At 65.0% G+C, this 21431-nt stretch overlaps 2 protein-coding genes across 4 annotated transcripts; one reads left to right on the top strand and one right to left on the bottom strand.

Annotated features, from left to right (window-relative positions):
- Window positions 1-5099: 5099 nt before the first annotated feature.
- Window positions 5100-12882, top strand: PKP3 (plakophilin 3). Its single transcript, XM_014940645.1, has 13 exons — window positions 5100-5345; window positions 6351-6427; window positions 6633-7360; window positions 7736-7859; window positions 8011-8215; window positions 8450-8624; window positions 8889-9006; window positions 9303-9470; window positions 9832-10017; window positions 10288-10441; window positions 10860-11052; window positions 11466-11553; window positions 11907-12882. Exons 1-13 carry the CDS (start codon window positions 5108-5110, stop codon window positions 11940-11942), a joined length of 2490 nt encoding a protein of 829 aa, XP_014796131.1. The 5' UTR covers window positions 5100-5107; the 3' UTR covers window positions 11943-12882.
- A 522-nt stretch (window positions 12883-13404) lies between these two features.
- On the bottom strand, window positions 13405-18540 carry SIGIRR (single immunoglobulin and toll-interleukin 1 receptor (TIR) domain). 3 transcript variants are annotated; one of them, XM_014940653.1, is made up of 10 exons: window positions 18412-18540; window positions 16528-16665; window positions 16058-16244; window positions 15823-15953; window positions 15494-15634; window positions 15239-15382; window positions 15061-15163; window positions 14832-14982; window positions 14130-14310; window positions 13405-13989 (listed from the first exon to the last, which is right to left on the bottom strand). In XM_014940653.1, the coding sequence occupies exons 2-10, from the start codon at window positions 16532-16534 to the stop codon at window positions 13787-13789; spliced, it is 1248 nt and encodes a 415-aa protein (XP_014796139.1). In that variant the 5' UTR covers window positions 16535-16665; window positions 18412-18540; the 3' UTR covers window positions 13405-13786. The 3 variants fall into 3 exon arrangements, with proteins under 3 accessions (XP_014796139.1, XP_014796141.1, XP_014796140.1); XM_014940655.1 differs by lacking the exon at window positions 18412-18540 and adding an exon at window positions 16998-17106; XM_014940654.1 differs by lacking the exon at window positions 18412-18540 and having other exon boundaries at window positions 16528-16703.
- Window positions 18541-21431: the final 2891 nt, after the last annotated feature.

The raw sequence follows: 21431 nt of genomic DNA, 5'->3' as shown, positions 1-21431 counted from the left end.
TGGGGGGGGGGGGGGGGGGGGCTCAGCCCGGTGACCCCAGCGAGCCTTGGGGAGAGCCACCAGCCACTCCGTATGCTCCCCGCACGCCCTCGCACGCTCGTGTCGAGGATGGACATGTCTGCCCTGAGCCCTTTGCTCACCCCCTTCCCTGTGCACGAGGACGTGCCCGGCCGCAGGCAGCACCTCCGGGGCTGGAGAACCCCTGGGAGAGATGAAATCACTCTGGAGTTTCCCCCCGACTCCACCAAGGGCTTTATTACGGGGGGGGGATGTGGGTGGGGAATAAAGCCCTTGGTGGGGTGGTGGGGACAGACTCCAGGGTGATTTCACCTCTCCCCTGAGTTTTGGGGTGAGGATGGAGGTGGTGGGCTCAGCAACCTGCTTGCCGTGGGGGAAACACCTACCATCGGCACCTCTGGGGGGCTTTTTATCCCAAACTTGGCACTTCTGGCCCCGGGATTTGCCGGGGTTGGGAGGGGGAATGTCAGTCTGGGCGGGCAGTGGGTTTTTCTCTCTGTGCTGGCTCCTCTCCTGGCCCCGCTGCCTGGTTTTTCCAACGCGTTGGAGGCACTTTGTTGTGGGTGAGGGCTCTGCGCCGGGAGTTGGCCCGTGGGCTGGTGGCCACCTCCGGGGCCAGCAGCTGCATCCCTAAAGCTGCCTTTCCTTAGGCACGGCTTTTCCAGCAGCTTCCCAGCCAGCAGATCTCCCCAAAGCCACCGCTGTCGGGAGCGGGCACCGGGCTTGGCCGGATCCAGAGCCCGATGCTGGAAGGGACCGGTCTCACCAGTGCCATCCCCACTGGGGACACTGGTCCAGCCCCGCTGGGGAGGATTTGGAGCCAGCCGATGGTGCCTGCTTGGGGTAGGGCCAGCCCCACAACGCCGGAGGGTTTGGTTCCTGCTGCAGTGGCTGAGCCGCAGCCACGGGGACCGTGGGGACCACGGGGATCCTCTCCCAGGCCAAGCGTTGGAGCCCGGGGTGACAGCGGGGTGCAGGCAGGTCCCCGCTTTTCCAGGAGCAGCCGCAGTGCTGGGGTGAGGCGCTGGCCGGGCGGCTCGCCCTGCCCCGGGGGGACACTGCCAAGGCGTTGGGGCTTGTTCGGGGAGGTGGAGGCAACCACCAGCCTGCAGCGGCCTCGCTATGGGGCTGTCCCAGCCAAAGGGCTGAGCAAGGGGTCGGTGGAGGGCAAGGGGGGGAGCAGGGAGCGTCCCAAATGCCTTCAGGTTGAGAACGGGCCAAACATGACAGCAGTGGCCAGATGGAGGGTCCCCCTGCCCTATACTGGGCTTTGCCGGGGGGTCACCTCTCGGCAGCCCCCGGCGAGCGCTGGGTGCGGTGTGGAACCCCGGGCTGCAGTGCTGGTGGAAACGATGGCCCCCAAACTGGTTTGGCCCGTTCCAAACGCTCCCTCTCGGCTTATCTGGCTTCAAAGGGCTCCTGCTCCATCCCACGCATACAAATATGCTCCCTGTGAACCCCCGAGGGAGCCCCCCGCCCCCCAAAATCCGTGCCCCCCACCCCAGCTCTGCCTCCCCTCCATCTTCTCTTGGTAGCCCCCAAAACCCATGGGTCCCCCATGCTGGGGGGTGCTCAAGGGGATGCGGTGGAAAGGACACGTTGGACCACGGCCATGGTGGTGGTGGGGACCAACGGTGATTTTTTGGAGCATCACGAAGGCGGCTGAGAGGTGGCTCCACTGGCCAGGATGGGGCATCCGGGACCCCCGGCCACCCCACTGGCCCCTCAGCCATGCCCAGGCTTCTTGTGGAGCCACCACGAGCCCCGAAAGCTCAAACTTGGCTGGGAGGGCAGCGGGTTTCGAGCGCACATGCAAAACACCGGCAAAGAGACTGGTTGGGTAAGGTCCCGGGGCGGGCCCGCGCCGCAGCCCCACGCCCGCCACACCGGCCCCGCCGCAGACGGCATCGCCCACCCGTGCCGGGGTGCCCGCACAGCACCCAGGGGTGCACCCGCCTGCCCGGGAGGATGCTGCAGGGCAACGGCCCTCCGGGGCCACCCAGCAAGGTACGTGCCGGCCGGTCCCGTGGCTGTCCCCGGGGAGCGCCGGTGGCACCCACCGTGCCACCCATCCCCATGCCCTGGGTGGGAAGGAGCGGTGCGGGTCAGGTCCCTGCTCCTGGCCAGCGTTGGCCAAGAGGCTCTTGCCCTCCTCGCCCTGTCCCTCGGTTTCCCCGGCATGGCTCTTGGCACACGTGTGCCGTGGCCAGGCTTGCGCGGTGCCGCCTCGGCCACTCCCCACGTGAAGTGCCGATGGCACCCGCAGCCGCTGGCTCCCCCGGGGACCTGGTTGTGGGGACCGTGGTGCTCGGGGGGGTGGGAGAGGACAAGGAGCACCCAGGAGGTGGGGTCTCCCTGGGGATGTAGCTCTGTCACCCCGCAGAGGAAGGCATGAGGTGCCTCCAGGCTGAGAGGGGCGGTGACCGCTTTGGGGACCCCCAGACCGGGTTTGTTTAACCCCGTGTCACCCTCACCGTGGCTGGATTCCCTCAGGAATCCCCCAGTTTCGCTCTGAATGTGGGGGATCTTTGGTGCTGATTTGCTGCTTTTTAGGCATCCCAGTGCATCCTTGCTCCCGTCGAGCCACTTGAGAAGGTGAGCGTTGGTGGTTTTGCCCTAAAACCTGCCTCAGCCCCCCCGCAGCCCCCCAAGACCCCTCAGTTTCCATCTGTAAGCTTCAGGGCAGTGTCAGGTCTGTGGGACGGGGGCTTGGAAGGGAGGCAGAGCTTGGGGGAACGGGGCTGCCGGTGGGCTTGGGGACAGCCCTGGGACACCCTCTGTGTCCCCCCCACCCAGGGGGGCTCCCGGGGCCATCCCCAAGCCCCTCGGTGCCTGGCACAGGGAGGGCGGGCAAGTGTCAGCTTGCTCGGGGAGCGATCCGCCCTCCCCGCCTGCTCCCGGGGGGGAACCCGTGATTCATACGGGCTCGGAGGGCTGGGAGCGCCCCGCTGAGCTCTGCCAAACTCGGTGCACCCGCCGACGCTCCCCATGGGGGTGGTGCCCAGGTGGGAGAAGAGGGGGGGCCCTTGGGGTTATCGCTGGGTGCTGTACCCCGAAAGGGTCAGCAAAGGTGTGTGAACCCTAAGCAAAGGGGGGCTCCCAGTTAGCCCATGAAGTCCCTGGACCCTGAGATGGGGAGGTGGGTGTCCCCCACCCCGCATCAGTCCCCAGGCACGATGTGATGGTGGCACCGGGGTTTGCAGCCCGCTGGGGTTTGGGGAGGCCATCGAAGCAGGGACTGTCACCCCAAAACGCTCGCCCGCAGCTCTCGTCACCCCGCCCTGGCATCAGCCGCTGCTCCTGCTGACGGCGGCACATTCCTGGGGACGGCCGCCCTTTTCACCCTCCCAGCCCAGCCCCGGCGTTGTCCTCAGCGGCCCGTCCCTGTCATCACCGGGTGGCGTCAGCCCCGGCCGGCAAAGATCGTAAGGCAGCTGCCAGGCGGGTCGGCAGCGGTGACGCTGAGCCGTGGCTGGCTGCGGAGCTGTGGCCGCGTCGCCACGCTCACCTTCAAACGGCCAACGCCGGCGCTGGACTCTGTGGCCGGTGCGCTGTGTCGGGGCTGAGCGGCAAAACACCCTGTGCCCACGCACCAGGGCAGAGCCGGAGGGCTCAGGCGGGCTGAGACCGGACACAGCTCAGTTCAGGAGTGAGCAGACCAGGCAGCGAGTCGGGGCCGGGGGATAGTGCCATGAAGCAGCACCGTGGGGAGCTGGGGAGACGTTCCTGAGCACACCCTGGGCTGGGGGGGGGGTTACGTGGCATCCCCCACCCCAGGGTTGGCCGGGGCGGCTCGGCGGGTGGGGCCAGCCTAATTAGTACCTGTGGGGTGGCAGCGGCTGAGTCACCCCGCGTTCATTACTGCTGGGCCTGCTGGCGTTCAGCCGCCCCTTTTTTTTTTTTATTATTGTTGTTTTTTAATTCCCCAGCTGATTTGAAAAGCAAAGCAGGGAGGGCCCGGCCAGTAATTACTGCCAATCAGCCCCCACTCTGGCCCCTCGGCAGGCTGGCCCCCCACCCTGGAGGGGTTTGCTGGCCATGGTGGTGGGCAGCCCGGGGGTCTGGGATCAGTGGTGGGGCTGCCCCGGGGTCCAGGGCTCTCCTAGGGGGGGCCCGGGGTCTGGGGCTCTCTGAGGAGGCTGCCCGGGGCTCACTAGGTGGGGGGGGCATGTGGGGGTTCGGGACTGGCTGAGAAGCTCGTCTGGGGGTCCAGGGCTCTCCTGGGAGGCCATGTGGTGGTCTAGGACTCTCCAGGGAGGTTGCCCAGGGTTCTTAGGCTTGTTGGAGGGACAATGTGGGGTCTGGTGCTTCCTGGCAGGACCATGTCGGGGTCTGGGGGTCAATGGGGAGGCTTCCTGGGGTCTGGGGCTCTCCCGGGAGGCTGTGTGGGGGTCTGGGGCTGGCTGAGGAGCTTGCCTGGGGGTCTAGGGCAGGTTGTCTGGCATCTTAGGCTTGTTGGCAGGAAAATGTATGGGTCTTGGGGTCAACAGGGAGGCTACCTGGGGCTTGCTGGTGGGGCCACGTGCGGGTCTGGGGCTGATTTGGGAGCTTGCCGGGGGGCCTGGGGCTTTCCAGGGAGGCCATATCAGGGTCTGGGACAGGTTGCCTGGGACAGGGGGCTTGGGGCTTGCCAGAGGGACGATGTGGGGGTCTGGGGCTCGCTGGAAGGACCATGTGGGGGTCCAGGGGCTCAATGGGGAGGCCACTGGGGGTCTGAGGCTTGCTCATGGGATAACATGGGGGTCTGGGGCTTGCCGGTGGGGCCATGCAGGGGTGCTCTCCAGAGCATCCAGGTGTAGGTTTGGGGCTCACTTGTGGGGCTGCCTGAGGGGGGGTGGTCTGGCTCTCCCCACTGGGGTCACAGGTACGACCCCCCCACGTCCCATCCCCTGCCCTCGTCCCCGCGAGGCCGCCCGGGGCGCCTCCACCTTTGGCGCTGAGGTGCGGGTGTTGGCGGGGCCCGGTGTGTCCCCCCTCCTTCCCGCCGAGGCGTGGCGGCGGCGGGGCGGGCCGGGTGCCTCCCTTGGGCTCCAGGAAGCCGCCGCGCTCACCTGCGCAGGCCAGCCCGGGCCCGTGCCCGTGCCCCGCCATGGCTGCTGCCACCATGCAGGAGAATAACACTTTCTTGCTGTCGGCCCTGCAGCCCGAGGCCGGCGTCTGCTCGCTGGCCTTGCCCTCGGACCGGCAGCTGGACGGCAGGGGCCGAGAGGCGGAGGAGGCCCAGCGGCTGCGCAGCGCCCGCGTCCAGGAGCAGGTCCGCATCCGCATGATGCTGCGGGGGCAGGCGGCCGCCCGCCCCGAGCCCCCCGACATCGCCGACGGCAGAGGTGGGAGATCCCCCGCAACCCCCGGGGTGACCGTGGTGAAGGTGGTGGTGGGAGCCCCTTGGCTGGCACTGGGCTTCATCTTGGGCTATGGCGTGGGGCTGGGGGGTTGCCCCCCCAACCCTGACTAACCCCCTGAGCCCCCCACTGCACCCCCAGCACCAGGGAGGGGGTGACATGGCCCCAACCTGGGCTCACTGCACCCCACCCAGGGGTTGTGCCTCAGTTTCCCCACCTGGGGGGATTGGCATAGAGGGTTGGGGGGTTCCCGCACCCCACTTTGGGCTGGGGTAAGGGGATTTTTCTTGCCCCGGCGGATCCCTCCCTGGCCCTCCCCGGCGTTTGAGCGGTGCCGCTGGCCGGGCTCCAAGCTCCTCCATTTAATGTCTGCGCTCGCGGCCTACGCCCTCCCGCTTTGTCCAGCACCGGTGCGGGGTCCCCCTGAGCCCCCCAATCCCAGGGGCTGGGGGACCCTGGTGGCGGTGGGGAGAGACCCCCCTCGGGACCCCGGGGGCTGCCCGGGCGCGGGTGTGAGTCACGCTCCCGTCACCACTGGGGCTGGCAGCGTCCTCGTCCTCCTTGTCCCGGGGTGGTGGCAGGGCGGGAGGGTGGTGTGGGGTGCAGGGGGTGGCCGGGGCCCTGCCGGGCACCTGTTCCCGGGGTGGTGGGGCTGGGACTGGTTTTGGGGGGATGCCTGGGCTGCCGAGCCGGCTGCGGCTGAGGGGACTGGGCCAAGCCGCCATGTCCCCGCCAAGGTGGCAATTACTCCCCAGCTGTCGGGGTGCAATGGAAGGCGGGGAGGCTGCTGCTCGGCACTGCCGCCGCCACTTCTGCTCCCCGTTGCCGGCAGGCAGGTGAAGGCAGCCTCCTCCTGCTCCCTCGTCCCCCTCGGCGCTGCTGCAGCTCCCCAAGCAGGTTCCTCGAGATGAGTTGGGGGGATCTTCAGCCCCTCAGACCACCCCTTTCCCCCCCAGTGCTCGTGTTGACCTCTCTGTCTCCTTCCCGCAGGCAGTCAGTACGGCACCACCCTGCACTCCTCCTTCAGCTCCCGCTCCCAGAGCAATGGCTTGGATGCCAAAGCCTCGGTATGTTCTGGGGGGGTTTGTCCCCCACCCTGTGCCCATCACCACGGCGGCTGGGGATGACAGCAGAGACCCAGCCGCAGGCTGGAGCTTTGGTTGTGCCAAGGGAGGCAGCTGGCTCTGTCCTTTCCTCTCCCCGTAGTGGGGATGGAGGGGATGGGGGGACAAACCCGTGGGCATACCTGAACCCCACGCTTTCCCCCTGCAGCTCTACCAGCCGCTGGCCAAGAAGGATTTTGGCACGCTGAAGGGCAGCAGCTGGTCCTCGCGCTCGGCGGTGGACCTCACCCCGCACAAGCGGATGGCGACCATCAGTAACGGGGGCCTGGCGAAGGGCCGGGGCTACGGCACCGGATACGCCATGTCGCAGGTGGCCAACACCTCGCCGCGGCCCAACTCCTTCCACGAGCGCAACTACCGCTCCCGGCAGAACTTCGACACCCTCTCGCTGCGCTCCCTGCGGCTGACCGACGGGCCGCTCCCACCCACCGCCATGGCCGACGACCGCTACAGCGTCATCTCGGAACAGCTGGACCCCGTGGGGCACCGTCCCCTCTACAAAAGCCAAGGCAACGGCGGCTTCGCTCGCTCCTACACGTTTGAGAGGCAGATGAGCGCTGGCTCGGCCACCAAGGCCGCCTCCGAGTGGCTGGAGGGGGGCGAGGTGACCCAGAGCCGCACCATCCGGGCTCCTGCCATGCGCACCCTCCAGCGCTTCCAGAGCAACAACCGCTCCCGGCTGAGCACCGGCTCCTTCGGCGGCGTCCCGGTGGCCTCGCAGGTGGGCGTGGGGGGCTCCTACCTGGGGATGGTGGAGCACAGCTCCCGCGCCCCCTCTGTGCGCAGCCTGGCCGAGTCCAGCCACCACCTGCAGGACCAGCGCTCCATGGAGATGTACAACGGGCACAGCACGCTGCTCAGCCACCAGTCGGGGGGGTGAGTGCCCCCGCTGTCACTCGGCTGGTGGAGGGCAAAACTCTCCATCTCTTGCCTGGCGTTACCTTGCTGCAAGGGATGCAGGAGGAGGGATGAGGTGGTGGGCACAGCTTGGGTCCATAGTGATGGACCATGGCAGGGGTTGACCTCCAGGTGTGTCCGGTGTGTTTAGCTCCTCTCCTGGCACATCCTGAGACACGAGGGTAGGAAGATGCTCCTTCAGCTGTGTCTGGAGTCGGGAGCCCCCAGAGCATGGTGGGGAGGGAGATGGGTTGGTGGGTCTCCTCTCAGATGCAGGACATGGTGGGTGCAGAGGTGGAGGACCCCTGTGGGATGCTCTGCCTGGGGTCTTCCTCATCTGCCTCTGGCTTCCAGGTTTGATGACATCGACCTGCCCTCTGCAGTGAAATACCTGATAGCCAGCGACCCCAACCTGCAGGTCCTGGGTGCTGCCTACCTCCAGCACAAGTGCTACAGCGACAGCAACGCCAAGAAGCAGGTGAGGCCCCAGGAGCCAAAGGGGAAGGGGTTGTCCCCAGCCCCCCTGCCATGGTGGGACACCCCTGGGAGGGTGGAGGAGGTGGAGGGAGCCCCCAGCTGAACTGGGGAGCAGCCAGGCCTCTCAACCCAGCCGGGCTCTCCTCTCCCAGGCCCGCAGCCTCCAGGCCATGCCCAAGCTGGTGAAGCTGTTCAACAGCCCCAACCAGGAGGTGCAGCGCCATGCCACCGGCGCCATGCGCAACCTCATCTATGACAACGTGGAGAACAAGCTGGCGCTGGTGGAGGAGAACGGCATCTACGAGCTCATGCGGACGCTGCGGGAACCCGATGACGAGCTCCGCAAGAATGTCACAGGTTGGGGATGGGGGCAGGGGTGGGCAGGGGTCCTACTTCCTCTGGGGCGGCTCATGGTGCCTCCACCCCATGAGTAAAGCTGGAGTGGCACTCCATGGGGTGACCTCTTTGCATCATTGTCACCCACCCTGTCCCACGGCTGTGGGTGGTTGGCATGAGCCACCCCTAGGGAGGTGGGTCAGGGTGGACGTGCTCTCCAGCCACCCCCAGGACTGAGGGTCTCCCTCCGCGCAGGGATCCTGTGGAACCTCTCCTCTAGTGACAACCTGAAGGATCGCCTGGCCCGGGACACACTGGAGCAGCTCACAGACCTGGTCCTGGTCCCCCTCTCCGGGCTGGGGGGCTCGGGTGTCATCCAGCAGAACCCCTCAGAGGCAGAGATCTTCTACAACTCCACAGGATTCCTCAGGTACCTGCTCTGACCCTCCTGCTGTGCATAAAGGTTTGAGTGGGGGAAGAGACACCATCTGTACTGCACACATTGGGAGCAAAGTCCCCAGGGCTCATTTCTGGGGTCCCTGTCCCTTGCAGCGCTCATGCCTCAAGGCAAAGCCTGGCCAACCCCATGGAGAGAGGCATTGTCTGCCCTCCCCACCATGGTGCCTGGTGGCAGGAGGGAGGTGGCTGGGGGGAAGCCCCTTCTTGCCATGATGGACCCACCTTCCCTGTGCAGGAACCTGAGCTCTGCCAGCCAGCAGACCCGGCAGAAGATGCGCGAGTGCCATGGACTGGTGGACTCCATGATCCACTACGTCAACAGCTCCCTGGAAGTGGGCAAGTCCGAGGACAAGGTGAGCCCCTGGAGCTGGGGGCTGGCAGGGTTTGGGAACCCTGAGAGCAGGTGCTGCTCCTTCCCTCCCTCCTGCTGGCCCCCTGGCCATTGTGGTGCAAAGGCACGTTTTGATGGGATGGTTGGAAAACCATCCTGTCTCCATCTGACCTTACTGGGCATAGTGGGGTGGCACTGGTGGCATTGAGGTGCCTCTGGCCACCCCCATGGGATCCTGCTCCAGAGGATGTGCCAGCTGGAGATGCCCTGGCAGGCGGCACAAGGACTGACTCCCCTGTGCCCCATCTCCCCCCACAGAGTGTGGAGAACGCCGTCTGTGTCCTGCGCAACCTCTCCTACCGCCTGTACGACGAAATGCCCCCCTCCTCCCTCCAGCGCCTGGAAGGCCACAGGAGGAACAACAGCAGCACAGTGACGGGGGAGCTGGTGGGCTGCTTCAGCCCCCAGAGCAAGAAAGCACGAGAGGTCAGTGGCCAACAGGCGGGGGGCACGGTGACGGCCGCGTGGCCTAGGCGGGGTTGGCACTGGGAAGCAGCTGGCAGTGGAGGTGACGCTGGGGCGGAGGTGGACGCTGGGTGGGACACGCGGGTGAGCTCAGCAGAGGGTGAATCAGGGGCATGGGGGTGAATCAGGGTGCTGAACCCCCACTTTTCCACCCTATGGGGCATGACACAGCCGGGGTGACCTGCTGAGCCACTGCCAGCCTGGAGCTGCCCAGCGGTTGGGGCCAGGCGTGCTGGGGAAAAGGGGGGACACCAGCAGTGAGGGAGGCTGCAGAGGGGACACCCCCTGCGAGTCTAACAGTGCCACCCTCCCGTCCCCGCAGCACTACATGAACGCAGACATCGTCACCTTCACGGAGGTCTCCAAGGACCCCAAGGGCATGGAGTGGCTCTGGAACCCACAGATCGTGGGCATCTACAACCGGCTGCTGCAGCGCTGCGAGCTCAACAAGCACACGACAGAGGCAGCCTCGGGCGCCCTGCAGAACATCACCGCCGGGGACCGCAGGGTGAGGGGCGTCCCCTGGGGCTCCCCCCATCTCCCCTGGTTGTCCCCCCTGCCTGGCTGGTCACAGCCATGCCTGGAGGGGGATGCACCTCCCTGCGGGTGGGTGCCAGCCTTTCCTGGGTGGGGGACGTGGCCATCATGCTGCTTGTCACCTGGACGTGGGTCACCCCATGGCCCCGTTGAGCAAGAGGAGGAGGAGGAAGGTGGGGTGGGAGGAGGAGGCAGCTGGGGGTTCCCAGCAGGTGCCTCCAAGGGGGTGTCTCCTCGGCAGTGGGCGGGCGTGCTGAGCCGGCTGGCCCTGGAGCAGGAGCGCATCCTCAACCCCGTGCTGGACCGCGTCCGCACCGCTGACCACCACCAGCTGCGCTCCCTCACCGGGCTCATCCGCAACCTCTCCCGCCATGCCCGCAACAAGGACGAGATGTGTGAGTGCTGGGGCTGCGGGGGGGAGCCCCATGGACCCTCTCCACCCTCTTCCCCCTTGCTCTGCCCGCTGCTTACCTCCAGCCGTGTCTCGGCAGTGTCCTGCCTGCTGCAGCCCTGCTCACACTGAGCACGCGGTGATCAGTCCGTTCCCCCTCCCCAGTAACCAAACACCCCCCCAACACATTGTGCTCTCCCTGCAGCCCCACCATCTCACTTGGCTTCATCTTTGTCCCCCAACTCCTCTCCCAGGTGCCCAGGAGTCTCAGCAGAGACTCCAGAGAACAAAGGGTTTGAAGATGTCCTTGGTGCTCCTTGGTTGGACCCTCTGTGCCCTCGGTTGCCCCCCGGGAGGTTGCAGGGTGATGCATGTCCCCTGGGTCTGGCCACCAGCCCTGATGTGATGCCTTTGCCCCCCAGCAACCAAGGTGGTCAGCCACTTGATCGAGAAGCTGCCGGGGAGTGTCGGGGACAAGTCACCACCTGCTGACGTCATCGTGAACATCATCGCAGTCCTCAACAACCTGGTGGTGGAGAGCCCTATGGCCGCCCGCGACATTGTCTACTTTGATGGCCTCAGGAAGCTCTTCTACATCAAGAAGAGAAGGGACAGGTGGGAACTCCCTGTGTCCTCTGCTGTCCCAGCTCAGACGTGGGGTCCTGTCCTGCTCTCCCCTTCCTCCCCTGGTCCAGCTCCCAGGTGCTGGGAGTCACCAAACCCACTCAGAGGGGTCTCCACTCAGAGTGGTCTCATGGCCACCTTCCAGCCCTTTGCCACCTCCTTAGGACACCCCACCATGGGGTTGCCCATCGTTCCAGCCCATCTGTGCAGCCACCTTCTTCCCGCCTGGGTGCTGCTCAGCTCTCCTGCCAGCAGCACGTGCTACCCTGCCCCTGCCCTTTAGTCTTCTGCCTCTTCCCACCAGCACCGAGTCCTCAGCCCCTCAGGGACCCTCTGGGGTGGCATCCTTGGGCTGAGGGGCACCCCCCGTATCCAAAGCTCATCGCATCCTGTCTCTGCCCCAGCTCGGACAACGAGAAGTCCTCCAGAGCGGCAGCCAGCCTCCTGGGCAACATGTGGCAATACAACAAGCTCCACCGGGACTTCAAGATGGTACGTGCCACCCTGCGGTGCCTCCCCCAGCCGCAGGGACGCTGGGACAGATCCCAGGGGAGGGTGGATCCAAGGGAGCCAGGGCCAGGGGCTTCTCCCACACCTCCCGAATGCTTCCAGGGATAGAACAGGCCCCAAATCCTGGAGGGGTGGGGATGTCCCTAGAGCATTGTCCCTGTGGTGGCACCTGCACCAGTGGGGTGGGGACAGCCACGTGCCCGATGTGGGGACAGTGTGGCCCTGCTGGGGCAGGAGCAGAGTGGGTTTGTGTTCGCATTCCCAGCGAGGGGTGGGCAGGAAAGGTGATGGCGCTGGCGTCCCCCGCGTGTGACGGGTGGCCTGTCTCCTTGCAGAAGGGGTACCGGAAGGAGGACTTCCTCAGCCTGTGAGGACATCCCTGGGCGACGGACTGCCCGGCCCTGCCTCTCCCCGCCGGGATGCCCCCTGGCTGCCGGCCCTGCCCTGGGGATGCTGCTCCGTAGCGTAGTCCCCCCTGTGTCTCTCCTGCCCCCCTCTGCCACCTCCCCCTGCCCCGGGCTGGGGGACGCTTGTCCTCCCTCCTGCCGCAGCCTTGAACCCAGCGTCTGCTTTTGGCTCTGCTGCAGGGACTCCAAGTAGTAGGGGGCTGCGGGTGCTCAGCCCCCGGGGACGCTTCCCGCTCCTGGGGAGCTGCTGCGAAGCTCGGCCTGTCCCAGGGCTTGGCAGAGGGGCAGGAGCCTCCTGCAGAGCAATGCTGGTGGGGAGGGGGGCTTCTGGGAGCACCCGATCCCGGCTCCCCCGAGTCACAGCACCCCGGGGGCTGGGAGGGGGCCGGTGTGGGGCTCACGGTGGGTTACACACGCTCTGCCCGGGCTGGGTGGGGATGGGGCTTTGCAGAGCTCGGTGGGGGTGGAGGGGCTGTGGGAGGTCTGAGGTGGCTTCCCACATTTTTATGGGGTGGCCCCGCGGCCCTGAGGAGCTGGGAAGCGGCATTGGTGACGTGGTGCCAAGTCCCCCCTTTGTCAGGGGTGGGTGGGGTGTCTCTGAGACTGCCCCTGCCCTCTCTGCCAGCAGCTGGGGGGTGTCTGAGCCCCTCTGTCCCCATCCCTACACCCAGCAGGGACTGTCCCTGTGCGGGCAGAGCTGCTCCTGCGTCTCCTTGCCGTGGGCTCTGCTGAGGGCTGGGCCTGGCCGGTGCTGCGCCAGCGGGATTTGGGCAGGGCCAGGTGGCCGGTGTCTGCCAGGCAGCATCTGCCCACGGGTGGGGAGATGCCCTGGGTGCCCGGTGCAGTGGGGTGGCGGGTCCAAAGCTCTCCCTGCCATGGCAGCGGGGGCCAGGCCAGGGCGCACGGGTGGGCTGTGGGGTGGCTTTGGGCTGCCGGCGGGTGTGGGGCTGGGGGGAGACCCTGCGCTTAGGGGGGCATCGCGCAGCCCCTGTGGGAAGCGAGGTAGAGTAGGTACAGGGGGTGTTGGTGGGGGGAGACTGGGCGGCGCTGCCAGGAGGGGCCGTGGTATGGCCCCCCCGGTGCGCTGGCACCCGGCGTGATCCGGGCTGGCGGGTCATGGTGCGTTTGTCCCCCCACCTCTCCGTGTACAAACCCCCCGAGCCCTGAGTATCCCCAAAATAAAGGCCTTGAACGATGCCCGCTTGCCCCTGCGCTCAGCCAGCATGCGGGAGAAGAGGTGCCATCCCCCCAGAGTGTCATCCCCACGGTGTCACCCCCTCGCTGCAGCTGGGATTGCTCCAACTCAGTGCGCTGGGGACACTGGCACAGGGACAGGACACAGCATGGCCGTGCCTGCTGAAGGACCCAGCGGTGGCACCCGTGTCCTCGCGGATGGAGCAGACCCACGGGGACGAGCAGCGTTTTATTGCCACGGGACTTTCCCTGGGAGAGAAGGTGCTGCGGCCGCTCCCCTCGGGCACTTCACAGCCCCTGGGACTGGGGCACGCTGCTCCTCAGAGAACATCACCCATCCCAGCGCCGGTCCATCAGGCAGGAAAAATGTCCCTGCAGCCCATGGGGAGGGAGGGGAGCCCAGCACCCATGGGTGCCCAGGCTCTGGGGGCAGGGGTATCCCCTGGGAATGGTGTTCCGCCACAGAGCGTGCTGCCAGGAGGAGCCAGCTCCTGTCATTCCCTCCGAGACCTGTGCTTCGGTCCCATCCTAAAGCCCAGGCTCCTCTGCCCGTGATCCATGTCTGTGCAGTCCCATGGAAAGGGGGACCCTGCCTTTGCTGTCCCATGCCCCCCTCAGATGTCATCCTCTGTCACCAGGCAGTAGAAGTCCGTGCGGGCGCCGTAGTTGCGTGACCCCAGGTCGGAGATGTCGAGCTCGGGCCTCTGGCTGTCCCTCAGCTGCGTGTCCTCCCTCGTGCCAGCAGCCGAAGCCACGGGAGTGCCAGGGCCACCGATGCGGGGAGGCGGGGGGCTTCCGAAAACACACCCCCGGAGGCCTGCAAGGAGCAGAGAGATGGGGGTTTGGTGGTGGGGAAGGGGCTAAACCCAGCCCGGCTGCCACGGGAGGGCGAAGCAAAGCCCAGAGGTGACCTGGGCACATCAGTTCCCCCCAGGAGAAGCAGCAGGAGACAAGGACCTGTGCCGAGGTCCCCGTCGGGGTGGAGGTCCCCACCGCTGTCCAGGTAGCTGCTGTGCAGGATCAGCATGGGGTCCTTGTCCTCCTGCAGCTGGGTCTGCGGGTCCCCCATGGTCCCCTGGAAGGACACCTTGCGGGGCAGGGCCAGGCACAGCTCCTTCCAGAAGTCCGACGAGGGGGTCTGCGTGGGGCAGGGAGGAGGCGACCCACGTCAGGACCACCACTAAGCCAAGCCCAGCCCCGCAGTGGGGCTGGGGAAGGCTCCGTGGGGCTCGGCAAACTCTTCCTGGTGCTGGGAGCTGAGCCAAGGCGAGGGCTGTGCTCCTGGCGTGGCAACGTGCCCACGCGCCGCTGGAGAAACCGGCCCAACCGGCTGCAGCGCTCCCGGGGGCTCCAGCTCCCAGCCTGGCCCCGAAATGGCCACGGCAGCCACCAGCCAAAGCTTTGCTCTGGGAGCCCAGGTTCACCCTGGCCAGGGGAGAACCCAGCGTCGCACGGGGCTCCTGATAGTGCACGTTTGGGGAGTGAGCACCCAGATCTGGGGCTGTTTCTGTTGTTTTTTTAAAAAATTGCCTCTAAGAGATGAGTGCCCTCAGCTGCGCTTTAGGAGCACTGTGGCACAGGGAACAGCCCTGGGGTGTGATGGGGAGGCTGACCCAAACCGGGGCGCTAGGGAGAAAAATGGGGGTGCTCAACTCTCACCATGGAGCCTGCTCGCCACACCAGCAAGGTCACGGTGCTCCGGTGCTGCTTCAGCAGGCTGATGGCAGGGTGGGTGATCTCCCGGTACTGGCTCTCGAAGACGATGAAGATGGGCTTCTTGGAAAGCTCCAGCAGCCTCCACAGCCCTTCCCTGTGGGACAGAAGGGTGGCAGGAGGGTGAATGACCTGCCGGCTCCTCTTTCCGGGAGCAGGAAGGAGCCACCCCTACCTGAAGCTGCTGTTGCACCAGTCTTGCTCCAGGTATGCGACGGAGAGGACCACGATGAGACGCCGGCACCGGCTCACGTTCATGATCAGGTCGGCCGAGGGCTCTGTAGGCAAAGGGATTTGAAGCCCCCGGGTGCCGGTGTCACCCCTCTGCCCGGGCCCGTGGGGCTGGTGCCTACCTGAGTTGGGCAGGATGGTTTGCTCGTCCAGGAAGAGCTTGTAGCCGTAGCGGTTTTCTAGCTGCGGCTTCATGATGAAGTGGACAAACTTTCGGTCATCAGGGGCAGCGGCGTGGGAGACGTAGGCATCGTACAGCTTCCCATCTGGGGACAGCCATGGGGAGAGGGGGGTGTCACACCGGGGAGGGCTCTGTGTTGGAGGGGAGCTTTTCCCAAGGTGGGGCACCACCTCTCTACCCTTCCCCAGGGGCTCACCGTTGATCTCCAGCTCTCCGTAGCGGTTGCGGTACCAGAGGAGGATGCTCAGGCGGCATCGGACGTAGAGCCCGGCCAGGAGCACCAGGAGTGCCAGGACCAGGAGGGCTGCCAGCACCGCGGGCACGTGCCCTGCCGCCTCTGCAGGGACAGGGAAGGGCACGGTGAGTGGGGACGGTGCCTCCTGGCCCCCATTTTCTGGGTTTGGTGCAGGTTTGGGCCGTGATACACTGCCCTGGGAGAGGCAGCGATGATCCCCGCGGGGCTGCCGTTCGCACAAGCGGGTCCTCCTCTGAGGTGTCCCTTCTCTGCCCCCAGCATGTCCCTACCCACTCGCCGCAGGGTGAAGGTGGCCGTGGCATTGCTGACCCAGCAGGCAAACACCCCGAAATCGGCATCCTGTGTCAGGTTGAGCTGCAGGACGCTGGCGAGGAGCCGCTCTGAGGCATTTTGGCCAAACCTGGGAGGAGATAGGGCCACCATGGGTTGGGTCATGCAGTGACCCACCATGGCAGACAGATAGATGGACGGATGGATGGACACGTCCCAGGGCAGGGTCCTTACCAGGTGGTGTCCTGGCTGCTCTCGCTGCCCAGCCACTGCCCGTCCTTGCTCCAGGCAGGGACAGGCTGGCAGTGCTCGGTGGCTGCCCAGCGCACGGTGCAGTTCAGGGCTACCCAGCTCCCCAGGGCCAGCTCCAGCGTCTCGTTGGCCACCGGGAAGAGGATCTCGGGGGGCACGCTGCAGAGCTCTGGGGACACAGTGGGAAGGGGGTTCGGGATGGGAAAGCTGGGCAGGCAGCCACCGTACCCATCCCGGCTTCCCCTGAAAAACAAGCTCTGCTGTGAGGGTCTGGCACCGAGCGGCACTTGAGGCTGTTTTGCAACAGGCTGAGACGGTTTTGGGGGCTGGGACGGACCCTTGCCCACCTGTTGAGGCAAAGCTGGAGCAGCGAGCAGGACCCCCGGCTGTGCCCACCATCGGGGGATCCTTCCCAACTGAAAACAGGTGAAAATTTTGATTTTGCAGCCTACCTGCCATGGTGCTCTCAGGCGATGTCTGGGGGGGCTGTCGGCATCACCAGTGGGCCACCGGCGGCAGGAGGGCCCCTGCGGCGCGGTGGCTTCCGGGGGGACAAAGTCCACTTGCCACCGCCGCAGGGCGGGCTGGGCCTGCACGAGATCAGAAATGGCTCCATGAGCGCTGGCTGTTCCGGGTCAGGCCGGCACAGGGAGTGTCCTGGGGGTCCCCGCGGCTCCCCACGGCGACTGGGGTTGGGGGGCAGCGGCTGCCACTCCAGCGAAAAGCCAAAGCCCTGTCCCAGCCACGGCTCGGTGGCCACCGTGTCACCTGCCCTCCCCGTGCAGCGCCGGCTCGCAGCCCGGCTCTCCCGACCGTGGATTTACGGGCGGGAGGTGATTAATGACCAACTGGGGCTGCAGGACGTTAGAAATAGCTCAAACCAGAGGCCGGCGAGGGGACATGAGCCACCACCATAGCTCACCTGCTGAGTGTGAAACCCTGGTGAGATGCCCCTGCTGCTGCGTCTGGGGGGGCTTGTGGGACCCCCTTTGTGCTACCAGCACCCCATCTGGGCTGCAGTGCTGCTGCCAGCCCGCCTGCCCGTGGAGGTTGCTAATTAAACAGCAGGGCGGTTTATTTATAGCAACATGGGCTTCCTATCTCGTGAGCTCTTGTAGTGTGTCACGTGTGGGGGCCAGGGGGGAGTGCGGGGCCGGTGTGTGGGGACAGTCCCCCCCCCCGGCCCTGCAGTGGTCCCATGGGAAGAGGGGGTGCAGGGAGGACACCCCACACCCCGCCGATACATGGCAGCAGGGAAAGGGGTGCTGGGAGCAGATGGCGAAGCAGATCCCAGTGTCGGGGTCAGGCTCCTCCGTCCCCAAACACCCGCAGAGCCCCCAGTGCGGGTGGTGTGTCCTCTGGGGACGATGCAGGAATAACAAGGACATCATGCTGCCGGTGACTCTGTGAGGTGGCACGACCGTAAACACCGAGGCTGGGAGGGATAAACATGGCTCTTGGCTGCCTCCTTGCCCCTGAGCTTCATCGCTCTCAATTGCCAACTGGTTTTGGGCAACAGTGGGGCTGCTGCGGCCAGGCTGGTCCCTGGAGGGACAGGACGGGACGGGCTGGGGGTGTCTGTGGCACTGCTCTGCTGAGAGCAGGGATGGAGGGACGTTGTATTCCTTTGGCAGAGCAGCCCCGGTGCCGGGGGTGACGCCGAGGGTCAAGGTACGGCGGGGATGCTCCTCACACGTTCAGCTTGAGCAGCTGGGAAGTCATTTAAACCTAAAGTATTAACTGGGTTTCTCGGTGGCTGGTGGAAGAGCAGGGGATGGAAACGAGCGAGGGAGATGAGCCAGCCCCCCCAGCTTTGGCACAGGGAAGGGGATGGAGACACTATGCTGAACGCTGTGGGACTTTCTCTGCCCGGTGGGGATGCTCCAGCTCTGCTTGGTCCTGCCCCGATGGGTCATTTGTAAATCGTTTCACTCTGATAACTGGAAATAAGGAAGCCCAACCAAGATGCCAGCCGGAGAGCGCAGGGAGGCCCTCAACGCCTTCCCAGCTCCATGGAGAGGCACAGCCGGCCAGGGCCCCTTCGCCCTGCGGCATGAAACGTGGGTGTCAGGGCTGCCGCCCGCCAGGGAGGGAGGAGCACGGGTTAACGGGCAGCAGCACCCTCCCAATCCCCACAGCTCGGGGCTGGGGACACCCCGCTTGTGCAGCGTGGCAGGGGACACCACGGGTGCTGTGGGGCGGTGGGTGATGGCCAGGCTGATCCCCCTGGAGCAGGGCCATGGGGCTGGGGGCTGGGGGGAGAGGGTGAAACCCTGCAGCCCCTGGCCCAGACGGTGTCAACGCGGAAAGGGGAGCGGAGGGAGAGCTGCATTTACCTTCCGAGCTTCCCCGGCTGCCCCGGCTGCAGCTTCCTCCAGCGCCTCCCTCCTGCGCCGCTCCAGCCGACTGGACCCGCCGGATCAGTGCTTCTTTTTTATCTTTTTTAAATAATTTATTTATTCCCCCCCTCCCCGGTTCAGCCCCTGCCCTTCGCCGGGCACTCCCACCGCCCCAATGGCGGGGCGCCAGGCCTGCAGGAGGGGTTGGCCGTCCCTCCCTCCCGCTGCTCCACCTCCGGCTCCACCTGAACCTGTGGGGGAAAAATAAATAAATAACCCTGGCTTTAGGGGAGGGGAAAAGGAGAAAAAAAAAAAAAAAGGAGAAAAAAGGAAGGCAACCCACCCAGCCTGCTGGGCCAGCAGCCCCAGGGAGCCGGGCACATGAAGGTTGCACGAGGCTCCTGGTGCCGAGGAGGAAATTCCCGGGTTCTCCATGGCTGGAAAAGCCCACGGAGGTGTCAGGGCAAGATGAAACCCGCACCCAGCACCCACCACCACCGGTAATACCAGCTCCCCGGGCCCTGGCAGCAGCCGGGGGCTTGCACTGGGGGCTTGGGGGTGTCTGCTCAGCGCAGCGCCCTGGGCAGAGCCTGCATTTTGGGACCAGGGTTTGCTGAGCACCGGCAAACTCGATACTCCCAGGCTTCATTAAGGTGAGTTACAGGTGGGGGGAGGCCGGGCAGACCCGGCTGTGCCCGCAGGCGTCTTCGAGTCTCCCATCTCTTTCCTTCTCCTCCATGATTTTAAAAGCCACTTTGCAGGTTGAAGCTGGTACCACAGGGTGGCTCCCCTGGCTGGCGCTGGCCACAGGGAAGCAGGCCCAGCCGTGGCCGCTGGTAAGGGCAGGTGATGGCTTGGAATAACGAGGGAGAAGGGGACGGGATCTCTCGCACACCCAGGCACAGGCTGTGTCCATTGGAGTGGCACAGCCTGGTGCTGCCACCAGCGAGAGAAACACCAAACTGACCCGCAGGTGCTGAGCAGCAAATATATCGTTGTCAGTGAGGTCATCACATGGTTTGGGGACAAAAAGGGAAGAAAAGAGGCTATTTTTCTCCTGCAAGGCCCCAGCTCAAGCGGGGTTAGAGGTCTCGGCACCTCGTCAGGCCTCCCCACTGAGGCTGGGCGGTTGAACAGCTGGCCGGGATGGTCTCTTTCAGCTTTCCGGCGTGTTTGTGCTCCTAATTATTCCTTTATTTTTTATTTTGTTTTTTAACAAAACCTCTCCGGCAGCCCGGGGGAATCACCCGGGCCGGGGTCACCGCCCGTCGCCCCGCTGTTTCCCTGGCAACGGTTCGCCGCCGGGCCGGAAGTGGGCTCCGCGCGGTGCACGCCGGGTACTGTAGTCCCGCCCCGGCACTACAAGATGGAGGCGCTGCCCTCATCCGACCCCAGTCCCTGCTGCCAGGACCGGGCCTCACCCGGGCCTGGAAACAGGGGTGCCGGGGGTTTAATAAGGCCGGGTCAGCGCGGAAGGCCCCGGAGATGCTGTGAGGACAGGCTGAGAGAGTTGGGGGGGGTTCAGCCTGGAGAAGAGAAGGTTCTGGGGAGACCTTGGAGCCCCTTCCAGTCCCTCAAGGGGCTCCAGGAGAGATGGGGAGGGACTCTTGCTGAGGGAGGGGAGCCACAGGAGGAGGGGGAAGGGTTTGACCCTGCAAGAGGGGAGATGGAGCTGAGCTGTGGGGAAGAACTTGTTTGGTGTGAGGGTGGTGAGAGCCTGGCCCAGGTTGGCCAGAGAAGCTGTGGCTGCCCCATCCCTGGAGGGGTTCAAGGGCAGGTTGGAGGGGGCTTGGAGCAACCTGGTGTGGTGGGAGGTGTCCCTGCCCAGGGCAGGGGGTGGCACTGGGGGGGCTTTGAGGTCCCTTCCAACCCAAACCATTCTGTGAATATGTAAAATATTGGTGCTGTTGACCTGTCGTGGGGGGAAAGGGATAGAGGGAACCCTATTGGAGGGCTGGGTCTCAGGGATCCTGGGGATGGCAAGGGCGTGGGGTGACTTGGTGGCAAATCAGGAGCTGATAAAACCTGTCCTTCAGGGTTGTTCCTGCGGGTAGGTAAGTTAAAAGTGAGAAGTGGAGGTGGTTTTTGGTCACAGTGGGGAAGGGACAAAAGAAGCCTGAGGGCTGAAGCATGGCTCATTTTGGTTCCCTGTGGGATAGTTAGTGGCTTTCCACGCTCTTGGGAGTGACATTCTGAGGCTGGGTTAACCCTGGTGCCTTCCTCTGCTGTTCTGACTCCGGTGTGTCACCCCTGGCGGAGTCACAGCCATCTGAGGCTGTCGCCTTCAGACCCTGCACTGGGGCTTGTGGCCTCATCCTGCCTCCTGCCACAGGTGGGAGTGCTGCTCAGGCATGAATGAAAATTTCTGTGTGGTGTAAGCTTGTTAATAGCCAATTCCTGATGCATTTAGCAGCTTGATGCTAATTAAATTTAAGCTACTTGGAGCTGCTGGGCAGCTATGTTCCAAGGCCATCGATACAGTATGAAACCAGGCTTCGCTTCCAGGTCCCAGAAATGAGAATATTGCTCCGGGGTGAGGTGCCACCTGGTAAGAGACCTTTAATCACAGTCGCTGCTCCTATGCGAGGAGGCACAGTGGGACTGGCTTTTTGCTCTTAAACTGGGACTGCCCGCACCCTTCAGGGGAGCTGAAGGCGGTGTGGCCTCTCGTGACACGTGCAGCGCTCTCGGCGCTTTGTGCAGTGAGAACCAGTTTAATTACAGGAAGAACCATCACTGCACAGGCTTCTGTACAGCAGCGTGGCTCTAGCCACAGCAGGGGCTTGGGCCAGCCTGGCTTTTAATTACAGCACAAGACAAATCAGCCCTAATGAGATAGTTGTTCGTGACCTGTGGTACTTGAGTTTGCTTATCTGCATCTTTCTGAGTTCTCGGGGTCGCTGTCACTGCTGTTACACCTGCACACATATGGGTTCAACCCGTGGCTGCCATGTTTCCTTCAGTTCATCCCCACATCTCTCCTCCAACACAAGGAGGCACCTACTGCCTTTCTGTAG

Source organism: Calidris pugnax, unplaced genomic scaffold (genome assembly GCF_001431845.1).
Source record: "Calidris pugnax isolate Ruff unplaced genomic scaffold, ASM143184v1 scaffold98, whole genome shotgun sequence".
Taxonomy (NCBI): Eukaryota; Metazoa; Chordata; class Aves; order Charadriiformes; family Scolopacidae; genus Calidris; species Calidris pugnax.
Note: the sequence above shows the minus strand (reverse complement) of the source record. Positions and strands in the feature narration are given on the sequence as shown.

Bases quoted from the DNA above. Each gene is read 5' to 3' on its own strand.
- PKP3 (XM_014940645.1), top strand. From the start codon at position 5,108: ATGGCTGCTGCCACCATGCAGGAGAATAACACTTTCTTGCTGTCGGCC. The intron at 6,428-6,632 runs GTATGTTCTGGG...TTCCCCCTGCAG, and splicing joins GCTTGGATGCCAAAGCCTCG to CTCTACCAGCCGCTGGCCAA. The intron at 11,053-11,465 runs GTGGGAACTCCC...TCTCTGCCCCAG, and splicing joins ATCAAGAAGAGAAGGGACAG to CTCGGACAACGAGAAGTCCT.
- SIGIRR (XM_014940653.1), bottom strand. The intron at 15,954-16,057 runs GTAAGGACCCTG...ATCTCCTCCCAG, and splicing joins AGCAGCCAGGACACCACCTG to GTTTGGCCAAAATGCCTCAG. The intron at 14,311-14,831 runs GTGAGAGTTGAG...TGCCCCACGCAG, and splicing joins TGTGGCGAGCAGGCTCCATG to ACCCCCTCGTCGGACTTCTG.